The sequence below is a fragment of the Drosophila ficusphila genome, unplaced genomic scaffold, assembly GCF_018152265.1.
Source record: "Drosophila ficusphila isolate 14025-0441.05 unplaced genomic scaffold, ASM1815226v1 contig_414, whole genome shotgun sequence".
NCBI classification, from domain to species: Eukaryota; Metazoa; Arthropoda; class Insecta; order Diptera; family Drosophilidae; genus Drosophila; species Drosophila ficusphila.
This window is the reverse complement of record NW_025064328.1, coordinates 1,364,867-1,378,248: the sequence shown is the minus strand read 5'-3', so window position 1 is coordinate 1,378,248 and position 13,382 is coordinate 1,364,867. Positions and strand designations below refer to the sequence as shown.

The following is a 13,382-nucleotide window of genomic DNA, read 5'->3' as shown; positions in this document are numbered from 1 at the left end:
TTTTTATTATTTTGTCTGATCTGTTTATAACATTTAATTTATGAAGACAATTGAAAAATACTCTATTGTTTCGTCTATAGTTTTCTATTGTAGCACTATCAAATAGTTAATTAATTTGACTAATCACGAAAACAATTCACAAAAACGGTCGCACCTGGAAATTTCCTTTTTATTTTCATTCAATACAGTTTGATAGTTACACAAACACTTTTTACGGGTGGTACTGGCCATCCTCGATTTCTCCATGCTCGGATTGGGCGGCCAGTGCCAGACGCTGTGCCTCCTGCTGGCGTCCAATGGCCGCATGTTCGGCGGCGATCCGCTCGAAGGCGCTCAGGTGCTTCTGAGTGGCATGAGCCACAGCGGCGCTGGTATGCGGAGCGGCTGCCAGTGACTGAAAGGTGGGGAAAACAATGCATCATTGCAAGTAACTACTTGGAGCCGCACCTGCCCACGGAATACTCACCGCTTGGCCTGGTGTGTGACTGGCGTGCTCTTGCGCAATTCGGTTGTACGCTTCGAAGTGCCTCTTCTTGGCTGCCTGAACGGCAGCACTGTCCTCCAGTTTGTGGCTCAGCTGAGGATGGAAGCCGTGCTCGTCGGCCACGTACTGCACAGTGCGCACCTGGTTCTTGGGATCCACATAGGAGAAGGCACCGCGGATGACACCCGATCCATCGGACACCTCAGTGTGCTGGCGATCCACATGTCCGGGAGCTCGGCCAGCTTGGTAGCTGAACACATACGGACTGGCCGGGACCTTGGGCTCCGGGGTAACCAGATGGGATACATCCGCGCTGGTGGCGCCAATCAAGCACACGACCTTGACATGCAAACAGGAAGAGTTATCGTTGAGTAATATCCGAATGAATGCTGAGCCCGTTGCTCACTTACCAAAACTATAAACTGCTTCATGGCTGGGTAATATTGCCGCTCGACTCAAACTACGATTGGTAACTGACGGCGACTTGGCCAATACTTCGTTATTCGCAGTTCGTGAGAGCCAAAAACTGGTCTTTGGAGTGACGAGATGCGCACTTTATATGCGACTACGATCGGCTAAGCCAGCCACGATCCCAAAACTTGTTTTTACATTTTGCATTCATAAACAAGGTAATTTGGCATTAAGTTGAATTAACAAATTGTTGTTCGATAAGTAATATTTTATGTTTTTGGTCGATCATCTGAACTTCAGAATTAGCAAGTTGTTAGCGATCGAGAAAGTTCATTTACAGAGGAGAAAATCTTACACGTTATAATTACTATTTATACATGGACTATGTGATAGCTTAAGCATAGCGTTTAATTTGACTATTATTGCTATTATTAAGCATTAGTTTGTAAAACAAAATTAGACTAGACCAGCTCCTCGATTGTTTGCGCTATCCAGTCTCCATATGCGGAAACTTTTGTGTAAACGCCAGGATAAAATGCATTTGCGCAGCCGAAGCCCCAGGACACAACTCCGTACAACTTCATCCTGCCATCGACAGGGGTAACCAGTGGTCCGCCAGAATCTCCCTGGCAGCTGTCTCTTCCGCCGTTCTGAGTTCCGGCACAGAACATGGTGTTGGTCACAGTGCCCGCTCCAAAGTAGTTTCTCACACACTGATTCTGATCCAGTTGTTGGACAACTGTGTAACGAAGACGCTTCTCCGACTGCATTTGTGAGATCGACAGACTGCCCCAGCCGCTGACAAAAAGCTGGGCCGTCGGCTGAATTCTGTTCTGAGTGGAGACCAAGTTAATAGGTTGAATTTCCTCACTATAGACGAGTGGTTGCTGCAGCTGAACAATGGCAATGTCGTTGTTCATCCTCGTGGGTTCGTGGAATTTCGGATGGGGTACTATGCGTTTGACGCGGATATAGCTGCCGCCTTGGGCCCATTCACTAGATCCGGCTCGTATCGCATAATACTGCGGTTTGGTGTGCTCCAGCACACAGTGGGCAGCGGTTAGAATGATGGTAGGCGCAATGATGGAGCCACCGCAGCCGTGTCGAGTGCCTATCTGCAGGGATACTTGGTACGGAAAGAAGGTGATTCGCGTCTCCCAGCCGCCGACAATTCGTCCTTCCCGATCGCCATCCGTGGAGTTCTGTGCAGCAACTGTATAGCTTAGCCATAAGGCAACAATAAGTCTGAACTCCAAACTCTTCATTATGTCTTTGATTGCAAACTGTGATGGATTCCACTGGTGTAAAGCTCTTTTATAAGGGAACTCCATACCGCAGCTTATCTTATCACCAGAACCAACTCTTCTGGTGGCCCTTGACCTTCTGCGGCTATCTTTTGGGGGGTTTATGGATATTTATAGATGGCTTTGGAGAAACTAAAATTGCGGCGAAGGACGGGGGGTGTTGCTAGTGTCTAGGCTTTTGCTCTTCCAATCATCTTTCCATGGCCGTGACCTGCTCCTTGAGGTAATCCAAGTGGTTGACGCTATCCTGCATCACGTCGTATTGGTAGCCAACGTGCTGCAATATGAGCGTCATCTTTTGCAGATTCTGGTGGCTGTAATCCGAAACTACGTCCACTTGGGTGAAGTTCTTCAGGGTTTGATGCATTATCTGTGGATCAGATTAAATCATAGTTATCGCAGACAGGGATAGCATATACTTAAGCTCACCTCGTTGCTTTTTGAACCCCTGACAACTTGTCGGGCCACAGATCCTAAAAATTCAAAAAAATACATTTAAAAAATCGATTCAACTGCCCAGTTTTAACAACTCACCCAAATTATTTACATTAACACCCACGCGTGCACACAAACGCTTCTTTGATTCGTCAAATAAATGCCGAGCACTTGAACTGGAAGCTGAGGCCATTTTTATGGTTTTACGTTGTTTAAATGTTAATAAACTGGTAAAATGTAAACAAAGTCAAGGCAGAGAACAGCTGAGATAATAGAGATGGAATAAAGTCTATCTTTTTACGATACTTTCGGTGTTTACAGATAACGCCCCAGAAACAGTGTGACCAAATGCTAAACTGTCGGTGGAAAGCTTTGGTAAATTGTTAGCCAAGACATACAACCTGTCGAGTGATTTTACTGAGATCAAAGAAGTTCAGTAACTAAGAGCTAGATGGCGCACCAAAGAATCTGTAAATATTCAATTTGAGGTTGCCTTTTTAACATATTAAATTAAGAAAATACAAACCAAATTAGATAAAGACAAAAAAAAGGATAATTAAGGCAAAATCAACATGAGAAACATTAAATTTTTCTAATTCTAATTTGAAACCGAAAAGACTTATGACAATGATTAAGTATTCATAGAATGATTTTCTCAGAGAAATTTCTTTACAACTTACAGGATAATTGATTCCATTTCTCTCCAAATTCCCTCACCGGCAGGATGTTCAAGTCGCGACACTCTGACGACAGAGTGGAATTTACTGAACCTGCCCCTAGCATTCATCCCGACTCACATCCCGATCCCAGACACCCACATACATGCCCCCAAAAACTATCTAAATTTCTTGCTGGCTGGCGCCAAAGGCGTGTTGCTAATTGTCCCTAAACGTCGGTATTAGGCGCCAACTTTTAAACAGGAAGTCAGGCAGCGGAGTTGGGGAATGGCTTCTTGATGTTCCGATCGGTGGTGTCCCCCACCCTTACCCACTTAGTTACCACATCGTAGCTAATAATAAAAGCTAATTAAGCGATTCTTTGCCAACACCTGTAGTTGCTTTCGACTCTCAATCTTCCCCTAATGACAATAAATTGCCGCTAAATGTCACCAATAAGCATCTGCATCTCGGAAAGAGCGATTCCACTCCAGGCTGGACTAGACCGCTTCTAATTAATTTATGATTTTCCTCACCGCATTAATCTCCCTCGGATGGCGTCTCGAGAAAATGTCGCGAGCCCCAAAACAAGACAACAGCAAAAAATGTCATGCATATGTGGCCAGAAAACGAAGAGGGGAATCCAAATCCTCCGAATGTTTGTGGTATTATGAGTATTAGGAGGGCTCAGGTTCGGGTTAGACATTTGTCATAATTACCACGTAAAAACATGTCAAACAGCGGAATTACCATACTTAGGAAATTGATCAGAGGGCATTGGAAATTTTTGGCAAGGAACTACTTTAAAATAATTTCTGAGAAATTAATTAAAACATATGCTCATCGCTTAGCCCCATAAATCTGCCCGGCGCGAATATCAGTTTCAATTTGTGCGTAAAACTGTTTGATATCACAGACGACGACGAGACTGCCGATGTCAATTAGTAGAATCACTAGAGGAGCTGCACCCCTTTGTTGGGTTGAGGGCAATTTTCCGCCACTCAAAGGGGAGATGCCATCCCATTTGCCTCATTAAAATGCCGCCGCAATTGTTGGAGATCGAGGAGAACTCCAGCCATTTCCCAACCCAGCCCATTTTGCCATCGATGCGTTGAGGTGGCAACACAGAGCACTCCACACACGAGATACGCACACATTCAGTTTCCAGATCTGTCACTCAGCCCTGAGTAATTACACCAAATTAATTGCCCGTAGTTGTCAGGGCTCACATTGTCTGCTAATTTTTCCGATTGCAACGCTTTTCTTTAATTGCCGCCATCAGCAGCCCATGAATCCGAATTGATTCTGCGTTTGATCCAAAAAAGTAAAATTAAACTCCCATTCAGCCCGTAAAAAAGACACTAAAGAAATACGGAAATACGAGAAGAGCCCCATGAATCCAGGGCTTTGCGGCTGATTGTGCCATAAAAAGCGGAAGACTCCTATATGATTTAAACTGCATGTTTTGTAAAAATCTAATTTGATAATTGGTTGTAATTTATGAGTCTTGTCTGCTCGCCTGCAACATAAACACAGCGCGGAATGACGGAATGACGCCTTTTACTCCTCGAACTCCTCCCCAAGCATGTTTCTCAGAAAAGATCGCCGAGAACCGGGAACTCACATCCCAAACTCCGAATTCGAAACGAGCGCACATTAAATTAATAATATGCAGTTCATTCTCTCCCATTTTTTCTTAATTATTATTTATATCTGTCAGTTTATAAGGCGTAGGCTGGTCTGCTTTGGATTGCCTTTGGGTGAGGAAATTTTCATGAATGAAATTAACAACATACTTTCGGTGGAGAGGCGTAAGAGTCATGACTGATATTTATTGCAGACTTTTGGAAGGATAATTCATCTGCACTTGATTACATTTAGTTTCCGCATCAACGTATTTTATTCTTAAAATTATAATACATAATAATAATAATTTAATTTATTGAAGAGATCTTCAGAATAGGTACATCTTAATCTATCTAAAAGCACTACACTTCATCTTCTGCCTTCTTTCTGTTTCTGGGTTAGCTCTATTAGGTTTTCACACTAATTAGCCCTAAGGCAAACAAATAGAAACCCAACGAATTAATCAGGATACAATTTCCCAAAGAGTTCAATGCACGATCTCCATGGATTCCCTGGGTAATGCGGTCCAACTTCACCTTTGACGTAATCGGAAACCTTAGGAATATCCGAGAAAATAACGTGGGAGTGTCGGAGATACAGATGTTTGCCTGAAACAGTCCAATGATCGATGTGCTAAAGAGGCCCAAGTTAGATGTAGCTAACACCCCGCAGGACTTGATGCATCATTAGCTGGATGCGATGACAAAAAAGAGGGGACAAAAAACATTGAGATCTCGGCCGGAGGACGGACTGTTCCACGCGACTGCCAGTGCAACTCCCTCCGTGATTTATGCTGCGTGCGCCTGACAAACACTTGAGAAGTGATGATTTATAATGAAGATGCATGCTTGGTTATTAATTAAACTCTGACGCGGCTGCGCTCGATTTAACGTTAAATGCGATCACCGAACGAGCAGATCCTGGTTAGGTCGAGGGTTGTGGTTTTTGGTCTTATGCAATAACCGTCCAAAGGGCCAACGGATCCGTAATTGATTCAGAATACCAAAGTCGAAACAAGTTTTCTAAAGACAACTTCAAGATATGACAATGACAAGACATGACACCAAATGCTGCACCTAACTTTTGAATAAAATATATGTGTTCCCTGCTAATTAATTTCTTTATGATTTACCAATTACCAAACAAACTAAAACAACAACTGAACTAAAACAAAAAATGTAATAAACATATTACTGTATGTATAACATTATTATTTGAAGTTTCGCCCAGACTTTTCCAGTAAGTCCATATCACCATGCTAAATTTGTATAAAACCTATATAAAAGTTTTCAAGATTCGATTGAGATAAGAAGCCCTACTAATATTAGGTATCCGGCGAAGGAACCCACAGATTTCGTAAATGATTCGAAATGCCAAAGACGAAACAAAGTCTGCCTTCCGTCTGGCAGTGGAATTTGAAATATGGCAAGCAATAGTCGAATATTCATTAAGCGCAATTATGAAAATTAAGTTGTCATTTTGATTTGAGTGCCCGCGACACTCGGGCATGCGGCCTCATAAGCAGATCCCCGCAGATCGTCCCGCCAGTATTCTCATTAAATTAAATCAAACTGACAGCTCGGCCGGCTAAATGGATGCGATGCGATTCGTCCTCGCCGCCCTTTTTCGCTCTCGCGGCTCTTGGCGACTAATTAACGTGTTTTCACATATTTTGTTCAAACCTCGCATGAATAATTAAGACGTTATCACACGGCATCCAGGCACGGCACCCTGTAGAGTGGCGAAACGACGTGGAGTTGGCTGCTGGCCAATTGGAAACTAGTGTCGCCTGCGCCGCCGGCTAATTTCTCAGGTCCTCCCCTCCATTCGGATCTCGACTTCCCTTTCCCAGTAAAAGGTGACTGAGTTATGTGTTCATAATTCGGAATTAATGAAGATTTCACAGGGATTTCTGCCTCGCCAAATACTATAAATAAATCATCATTCGATTATGAAATAATAATAATAGAAATAATCTATTATATTCTATATTTAATAGTTATTAACTTTGCGTTTTATTAAATAAAGAAGAAGTTAAACAGCAGCAGTTTTGAAATAATTATAAAATACTTTTTGAATTTAAAATACAATTTTGAATACACCATAAATACATTACTATTTGTATAAAGATAAATTATCCAAAATGAGGACACGTGCCCGCACACAAGTGCACAGAATGCACGGTCGACTTCTCATTAATCAAACGAATGAAATATGTTGGCAAACGTATTAAATATATTTAGCAAGCCATCGAAATATTAAATAGCGCTACTTGTAGACAATTAGCCAAAAATTATGACTTTAAATCACAGGCAAGGCGACAAAAACGAAACCGAGAATACCGAAGGGGGAGAAGAACCAAAGACACGCCCTCATCACCACAATTTCACACATGTTTTAAAAATAAACGAATTTGTGTGTCGTCTTCAGGGAAAATCGGAATATGTTCCCGTTCCTTTCTCTCCTTCAGCTCGGTCATATAAAATGAGTGGAAAAGAGATACATGGCTTGGCTCCGCCCAAGCAGGCGATCATCTTGAAAAATCGGCCAGTAAGCAGGATGCTCGGAATATTCAAATTAGTTTTCCGTAAGATCTCGATGCGCACTGTTCTCTGCGGTTTCCGATTCCGATACGGTTCCTTGAAGAATATCTGGAAGATATATATCGATTAGAAAATCCCTTTTTAAGTGGTGCAAATATGAATTCCCAATCGGCAGTGCGTCGTTACCCACACAGTTTTTCCATCGAGCAGATTCTGGCCAAGCCGGAAATGCGCAGCTCGAATTCCTTTCAAGAAACGTCGCAGGATGAAAGTGGTCGCGGTGGATTATGTGGAGTTTCGCGTGTTTCTAGTCCAGCAACATCAAGTTGCTTGGAGGATAATTTGGACGACGGCAAAAGTGATATTGATTTGGCGTCAGATGACGGAAACGGTGCGTATGATTAATTTATAAGCATATAAAACAGGAAAGCGTCTGACGATTTCTACTTTATATTGAAATAAAAAGTAATAATTCTCTGGATAGTAAATTAAAACTTAAAAATTGATAACTCTCTTAACCGTCCTGACAAAATCATTACATTTAATAAGGCGTTAAAATTCTTCTCCAAGTGTATTTCAGAAAGGAAAGTTTATAATTTATATTTAATTTTTATGTTATTGTTTAACGACTTTTCAAAAAATTTGAAAGGGTCACAGAAATTATGAATATTTTTTTTCATCCCTGTTATAAAAATCTTAATACCTTCATTTATTGAAATAACGGGGAAATGCCAAAAATAAATTATAGGATTATAATGCCTAGATAAAATTCTCTGAAGGTGAATTTAATTTCTAATAGACTGGCTCATAGGAAGCTTAGCATTGCCATAAATAATGATGTATACGCGTAGCATTTCCCACCTGAAAGACCCAGTGCTTACGGCTGAATGATCTCATCTGTCATCTGTGCGATCAAGAAACAAATGATCAGAAATTAGCTTTTGGGGTGACAGAGAATAAGCCGTCCACCGTCATTTTTCGCACCCCACCGCCGCCAACGCAGTCGACTAATGATGCAAATGTCAAAAGCGAACAAAGACCGAATGCGATTTCAAAGGAAAGCTTCCACCCGTAAAGGAGGAATTTATATGACAATTTGTTTTCGGTCAGGCAAGAGAATGTTCGGCCAAATGGCCAATTAGACGCTGTGGCTAAGTGAAATGTAACTTTTTGATTTTCGCACGCCGATTCAAGGGATGTTGGGGATGGGGTTTTAATGCAACCTTGCCAACGGATCGACAAATTACAATTAGGCGAAAATAGTTGGCACCGCTTGCGAGAATGGCCGCTGTCGGTAGCAATAAATGTCTAATTAAGATTCCCACTCTAAATGGTTTCAATTCTATTCCGTTGCAGCCCTTGGCGATGACCGCAAAAAGCGTCCGAGAACCGCCTTTTCCGCAGCTCAAATAAAGGCATTGGAAACAGAGTTTGAACGGGGAAAGTACCTTTCAGTGGCCAAAAGAACTGCGCTGGCCAAGCAACTTCAGCTTACTGAAACGCAGGTAAGGATGGAGTCCTTAAAAATATATATAAATTCAGCCTATTAAACAGTAAAAGTATTTTAAAGAAAGTCTGATTAAATAAAGACTAGAAGTCTCAAACTACTTTTGCCCTTGATTTGATATACATATGTAATACCTTTGTAAAGCTAAGAAATAGTCTCTCTGGTCAATGTTTAATAAAGACTCAAATATTTGTTAATATTTTAGTAACTTATACCAAACGTAATTAATTTATTTATATTTTATTTTGTACATCCACTATAGATCAAGATCTGGTTCCAAAACCGCCGCACCAAGTGGAAGCGCAAGTACACCTCGGACGTGGAAACACTCGCCTCGCACTACTACGCTCAGCTGGGAATCGGAGGATTGGCCAGACCCATGGTGGTTGGCGATCGGCTGTGGCTCTTCAGCCAGACGCCCACTGGTCCCACGCCCATCCAGTCCATCATGCTGAATGGCAGTGGATCTGCGGCACCCATGGGAGCTGCGACTGCCGCTGGTTCATCCATGCGTCCGTATCCCTCGAGCAGTGGAATGCCCCCTTTGCCGGGACCCAGTGTGATGGAGAGTGCCCGCAATGCAATCCTGGCACGCGGACAGCCCTTGAACTTTGCCCTGCCCTTTGGCGTGGCCAAACCGCCGGCGGGAGGAGTTCCATCCGCCAGCTACATACCCCGCTGCAAGTCCTATTCAAGCAGCTTTGTGGATTATGCGGCAACACTGCCACCAAACGAAGCCTATCTGCAGATGAAGTACGCCACATTGCCGCCGGAAACGGAACCGGGCACCTCAAATGGCTTGGCCGAGCTGGAACGAGTCTTCGGCGATGCCAATGCCAACTTCCTGCAGCAGCGAAGCACTCCAGTCACTGGAGCAGCCACATCCTACGGCCACGATGGATTAAACCAAGCGCAAAGGAGCCGGAGACCCACGCAATCGGAGTCCGAGTGCAGCGACATCGACTGCGAGCAGCTAGATGATGACGATGAGCCACCTGCTGTGGAGTGAAAACTGCAGTGCTTTATCTTTATAATTTATGTTCCGTACGTCTCTCACACACAAAAAAATATGCTCGTACAAAGGGTTGTCATAGGGGGTAGAGAACGAGTCTCGTCTGTTTAGATTCCATTACAAACTAGCTGAGAGTGGCACACTTTCAGACCTCGCCCGGGATTATTGGCTCACCCCTTGTGGCTTAGCACTGGTCTAGTTCTCGTCCTAGTTCTATTTCTAGCGCTAGTTATTGCTATTCTATGTTACATCGTGGGTCGGGTATTGTTTACTGACTGGCTCTCAACAATTAATAAATGTAAATTAAATAATCAAAAATCACAAATCACAAATATTACACGTCCGTTGCCGTTAGAACTCGAGTTGGATCAACTTAAATGCTAAAAGTTACATGCTGAATACTATAACTTAACCATTGCTATAACTATTTGCAATTTAACATGATAGGTTGAGAGAGAAATAGATAGATAGCTATAACAAAAGCGAACGACACTGACTTATTTACAAATTCATTGCGTTGCTTGTGTGGCGTGCTGAAATGGAACACTTTTGGCTCTCGCCACACAGTTCGGTTAACTACTATACATAGTGGAGACTCTTTTGATTTGATTTTGTTACGCCAACAGCAGGCACGTAGATCAGGGGCACGAGATAATAAATGACTTTCCAACAAATGTTACTTGGTTATTGTTTAAGGCAAAGTCACTTATATCTCGAGCCCCTTGTCTCCGCAAAAATTGAGCGCGACTGCTGTCGGTTTAAGGAGATTCCATAGTTGCAACTTAGCTAATTGGTCAAACAATAATAAAAATTCATAGGGCTATTTTTTGGTATTACAAGCACACGGAGCTAGCTCTGCGTTAGTGGAGGTGGAGTTGGCGCTGTTCCGGCCTTAGCGTCGTTAGCTCCACGAGAGCTCGTAACCCTTCCAATTGGCATTTGGTGCCAGGTGCACGCGCCGTTTGTTATAATAGAAGGAGACGATGCCATGATAGGCAGTCCGAGGAACACCGCTCTGCAAGAATTTAAAAATGTGTTTTATTGAAAAAATTAACAATTAAATACAGTCATCGATTTACCTTAAAATCATCCATTAGCCCAAGCATCTTGGTTGTCCGCTTGTATTGCTCCCTTGTCGTATATTGAATGCGAACTGGTCCTTCGATTCTGTACATAAATTAATTGGTTAATTAAATTTAAACATATGAAATCATTCAAATTCCAATACTGTGATTTCTTTTTCAAATAATGTTTAATTTACTAGTCATCAACACGACGAGGTTTTTAAACTCACCTTATAAGGTTTCTCCGCAGTTCATCGTATGTAACAATGGGGTACGTGTAAACGCGCCGCAGAAACGTGTTATCGTAATTGTCCTAAACAGAGAAAAGTAATTACAGTGGTCATGAAATAGTGCGATGCTAACTAACCTTCAACAAATAGCTCATATTGATTTTTGTAAACTGCACAAAATCCTCGCTGAGTTTAATGTGCTTAAGATACTTATCGAAAAACAAGCCGCTGGTAAAAAAAACATTAAACGATTAGTTATTAGGGGGCATTCTGTTTCAAATTGTACTTGTTATCTCTTACTTGGATACGCCTATTTTTCCAAACGTGCGAGTGCGCGATATTTCGGGTCTAATGCACACGCGATCTTTGCGCTGAGCTGGATGACGTATCCAATCATCCCAGAAGCTAGAACAGTTAACGGACAATTAGCGATCGTCTGGCAAACGACATAATTGCCCCACTCACGATTTAGGCCATTTGACCGACAGTTCGGCCCACAGCTCTTTGGTGAGCATCCACCCGAGACCGGGAAAGAAGTCGGTGCGGTACAGTAGCTCCGGCTGCGAAGCATCTACCACGGCAGCCTTGCCGTTGTCGTTCCAGGCTGACACGCACCACAAACTAGGATCCTGCCGGAGCAGCTTGTGTGTGCCCAGGAAATACTCAAAGAAGTCGGGCGCCACATTAAGATCATCCTCGACGATGATCACAAACTCGAAGCCCACGCCGAAAGTGGTGTTCAATGCCCAGCCGTAATGCCTGGCTATCTTGTAGTATCCCTTGAACTTCTTTTCCTTGGGCAGCACAGTGATGTCGCTCAAATCGGGCTGCTCGATGAGTGTAACCTGTTTGCCGTACGAGAGGATTACTTCCTTGGTGGGCTCATCGCCGCAGTCCTGAAGAGAAAGAAGAAATTAATTAGACGGTTTAAGGTTACGTTATATAAATAGATTCCAACCTGCGACACTATAATGGGAAACTGTTCAACGCTGGGCCTGTACTGGATCAGATTGTCTATGCACTTCTTCACCGACACCCGATTGCAGGCAAAGACCAGGACTGGGAAGACGGGCTCGCCGTTGGCCAGATATGTTTTCGTTGGAATGCGCGCCTTGGTCGGCTTGACAACGTGCTGCTCGGGCAGCTCCGCTGATATTTCTGCAGCGACGATGCTAATCTGGGGCGTGGTGGCTGGCGACGGTGTCTGGTTCTCCAAGTACTTGATCTTGACGAACTCGAAAACGTTCTTGGCCAGATGGTGGCTCTGCTGGCTGGCCTCGCGAGCCTGCGAATTGAGGCGGTAGGACTGATGCACCAGATTGCGGCTCGTGTGGACGCCCGTGTGGCGCAGGAGCAGATAGTATGTGGCATAGGTCCACGTAACCAGAAAGCCAATTACCAGCAGCACTTTGCGGGAACGCATCTTCTAGGGGAGGAATTGGTGGGTGGGCGATTGTGTTGGCGGTGGTGGGCGTCTGGTGCTGAGCGACTCTACCGCAACAGCGGCGGCATTGGCGTGAAGCTGGCTGATCGGATCGATCGGTGGGATTATTGGAAGCCCTCGGCTGGCTCCACTACAGAGCACCCGTGTCGAGCAGCCGTGTCCAACAAGCGTGTCCAGCATCGGGCACGGGCCCAGCTGGAATCGTCGTCATCTACTATATGAGTATTTGTTGATACAGTCGCGGGTCGCACGTCACACTCCAGCGACCGCCAACCTGGCAGATTCTCGTATTCAAATTCGGATTTGGATTTGGATTGCGAACGGATCGAATCTGGTGGTAAATCGAATCGCGAATGTGTCGCACTGCTCGGTGTATCTTTTGGGGGTCCAAATGGATTAGTTTGCCGGTTGGTTTCCCGTGTTTGTTTGCCTAGCTGCCGGTTCTCGCCTCGATTGACAGCCACTGGTTACGTGTTTGTCTGTAATTTGTTTGCATTGCCCAAAAAGTAAACCATTTGGTGAGAGAAACGCCAGCGTTTTAGAGATGGGAGTAGAAGCGATTTTTATGCGATACTTGTGGTGTGGCTAGAAATGTACTAACGCGTCACCAAAAACACCGCGATAAAGTCTCTTCTTCTTGCGTTATTAGAGGGGTTCAAATAATAA

General features: G+C 43.7%; 5 protein-coding genes across 5 annotated transcripts; 1 reads left to right on the top strand and 4 right to left on the bottom strand.

Annotated features, from left to right (window-relative positions):
* Window positions 1–143: 143 nt before the first annotated feature.
* On the bottom strand, window positions 144–1,060 carry LOC108094941 (cuticle protein 8). Its single transcript, XM_017195802.2, has 3 exons — window positions 895–1,060; window positions 467–823; window positions 144–394 (listed from the first exon to the last, which is right to left on the bottom strand). The coding sequence occupies exons 1-3, from the start codon at window positions 913–915 to the stop codon at window positions 212–214; spliced, it is 561 nt and encodes a 186-aa protein (XP_017051291.1). The 5' UTR covers window positions 916–1,060; the 3' UTR covers window positions 144–211.
* Window positions 1,061–1,142: 82 nt separating this feature from the next.
* LOC108094940 (trypsin-1) lies at window positions 1,143–2,226 on the bottom strand. Its single transcript, XM_017195801.2, has one exon. The coding sequence runs from the start codon at window positions 2,224–2,226 to the stop codon at window positions 1,357–1,359; it is 870 nt and encodes a 289-aa protein (XP_017051290.1). The 3' UTR covers window positions 1,143–1,356.
* Window positions 2,227–2,378: 152 nt separating this feature from the next.
* Window positions 2,379–2,896, bottom strand: LOC108094942. The gene is made up of 3 exons (XM_017195803.2): window positions 2,734–2,896; window positions 2,629–2,672; window positions 2,379–2,569 (listed from the first exon to the last, which is right to left on the bottom strand). Exons 1-3 carry the CDS (start codon window positions 2,825–2,827, stop codon window positions 2,390–2,392), a joined length of 318 nt encoding a protein of 105 aa, XP_017051292.1. The 5' UTR covers window positions 2,828–2,896; the 3' UTR covers window positions 2,379–2,389.
* A 4,595-nt stretch (window positions 2,897–7,491) lies between these two features.
* LOC108094879 (ventral anterior homeobox 1) lies at window positions 7,492–9,988 on the top strand. The gene is made up of 3 exons (XM_017195710.2): window positions 7,492–7,850; window positions 8,816–8,964; window positions 9,229–9,988. The coding sequence occupies exons 1-3, from the start codon at window positions 7,616–7,618 to the stop codon at window positions 9,973–9,975; spliced, it is 1,131 nt and encodes a 376-aa protein (XP_017051199.1). The 5' UTR covers window positions 7,492–7,615; the 3' UTR covers window positions 9,976–9,988.
* Window positions 9,988–13,278, bottom strand: LOC108094877 (alpha-1,3-mannosyl-glycoprotein 2-beta-N-acetylglucosaminyltransferase). The gene is made up of 7 exons (XM_017195709.2): window positions 12,231–13,278; window positions 11,738–12,168; window positions 11,573–11,677; window positions 11,410–11,500; window positions 11,273–11,355; window positions 11,058–11,145; window positions 9,988–10,993 (listed from the first exon to the last, which is right to left on the bottom strand). The coding sequence occupies exons 1-7, from the start codon at window positions 12,693–12,695 to the stop codon at window positions 10,880–10,882; spliced, it is 1,377 nt and encodes a 458-aa protein (XP_017051198.1). The 5' UTR covers window positions 12,696–13,278; the 3' UTR covers window positions 9,988–10,879.
* Between the last annotated feature and the right edge of the window lie 104 nt (window positions 13,279–13,382).

What these genes read in the sequence shown, in the direction of transcription:
- LOC108094941 (XM_017195802.2), bottom strand. Translation starts at nt 915, where the DNA reads ATGAAGCAGTTTATAGTTTTG. An exon ending in TGAAGCAGTTTATAGTTTTG is followed by an intron (nt 824 to 894) that starts GTAAGTGAGCAA and finishes TTGCATGTCAAG; the next exon opens with GTCGTGTGCTTGATTGGCGC. An exon ending in GTCACACACCAGGCCAAGCG is followed by an intron (nt 395 to 466) that starts GTGAGTATTCCG and finishes CCCACCTTTCAG; the next exon opens with TCACTGGCAGCCGCTCCGCA.
- LOC108094940 (XM_017195801.2), bottom strand. Translation starts at nt 2,226, where the DNA reads ATGGAGTTCCCTTATAAAAGAGCTTTACACCAGTGGAATCCATCACAG.
- LOC108094942 (XM_017195803.2), bottom strand. Translation starts at nt 2,827, where the DNA reads ATGGCCTCAGCTTCCAGTTCAAGTGCTCGGCATTTATTTGACGAATCA. An exon ending in TGTTAATGTAAATAATTTGG is followed by an intron (nt 2,673 to 2,733) that starts GTGAGTTGTTAA and finishes TTGAATTTTTAG; the next exon opens with GATCTGTGGCCCGACAAGTT. An exon ending in GGGGTTCAAAAAGCAACGAG is followed by an intron (nt 2,570 to 2,628) that starts GTGAGCTTAAGT and finishes TCTGATCCACAG; the next exon opens with ATAATGCATCAAACCCTGAA.
- LOC108094879 (XM_017195710.2), top strand. Translation starts at nt 7,616, where the DNA reads ATGAATTCCCAATCGGCAGTGCGTCGTTACCCACACAGTTTTTCCATC. An exon ending in GGCGTCAGATGACGGAAACG is followed by an intron (nt 7,851 to 8,815) that starts GTGCGTATGATT and finishes ATTCCGTTGCAG; the next exon opens with CCCTTGGCGATGACCGCAAA. An exon ending in TTCAGCTTACTGAAACGCAG is followed by an intron (nt 8,965 to 9,228) that starts GTAAGGATGGAG and finishes CATCCACTATAG; the next exon opens with ATCAAGATCTGGTTCCAAAA.
- LOC108094877 (XM_017195709.2), bottom strand. Translation starts at nt 12,695, where the DNA reads ATGCGTTCCCGCAAAGTGCTGCTGGTAATTGGCTTTCTGGTTACGTGG. An exon ending in TTCCCATTATAGTGTCGCAG is followed by an intron (nt 12,169 to 12,230) that starts GTTGGAATCTAT and finishes CTTTCTCTTCAG; the next exon opens with GACTGCGGCGATGAGCCCAC. An exon ending in TCGGTCAAATGGCCTAAATC is followed by an intron (nt 11,678 to 11,737) that starts GTGAGTGGGGCA and finishes TAACTGTTCTAG; the next exon opens with CTTCTGGGATGATTGGATAC.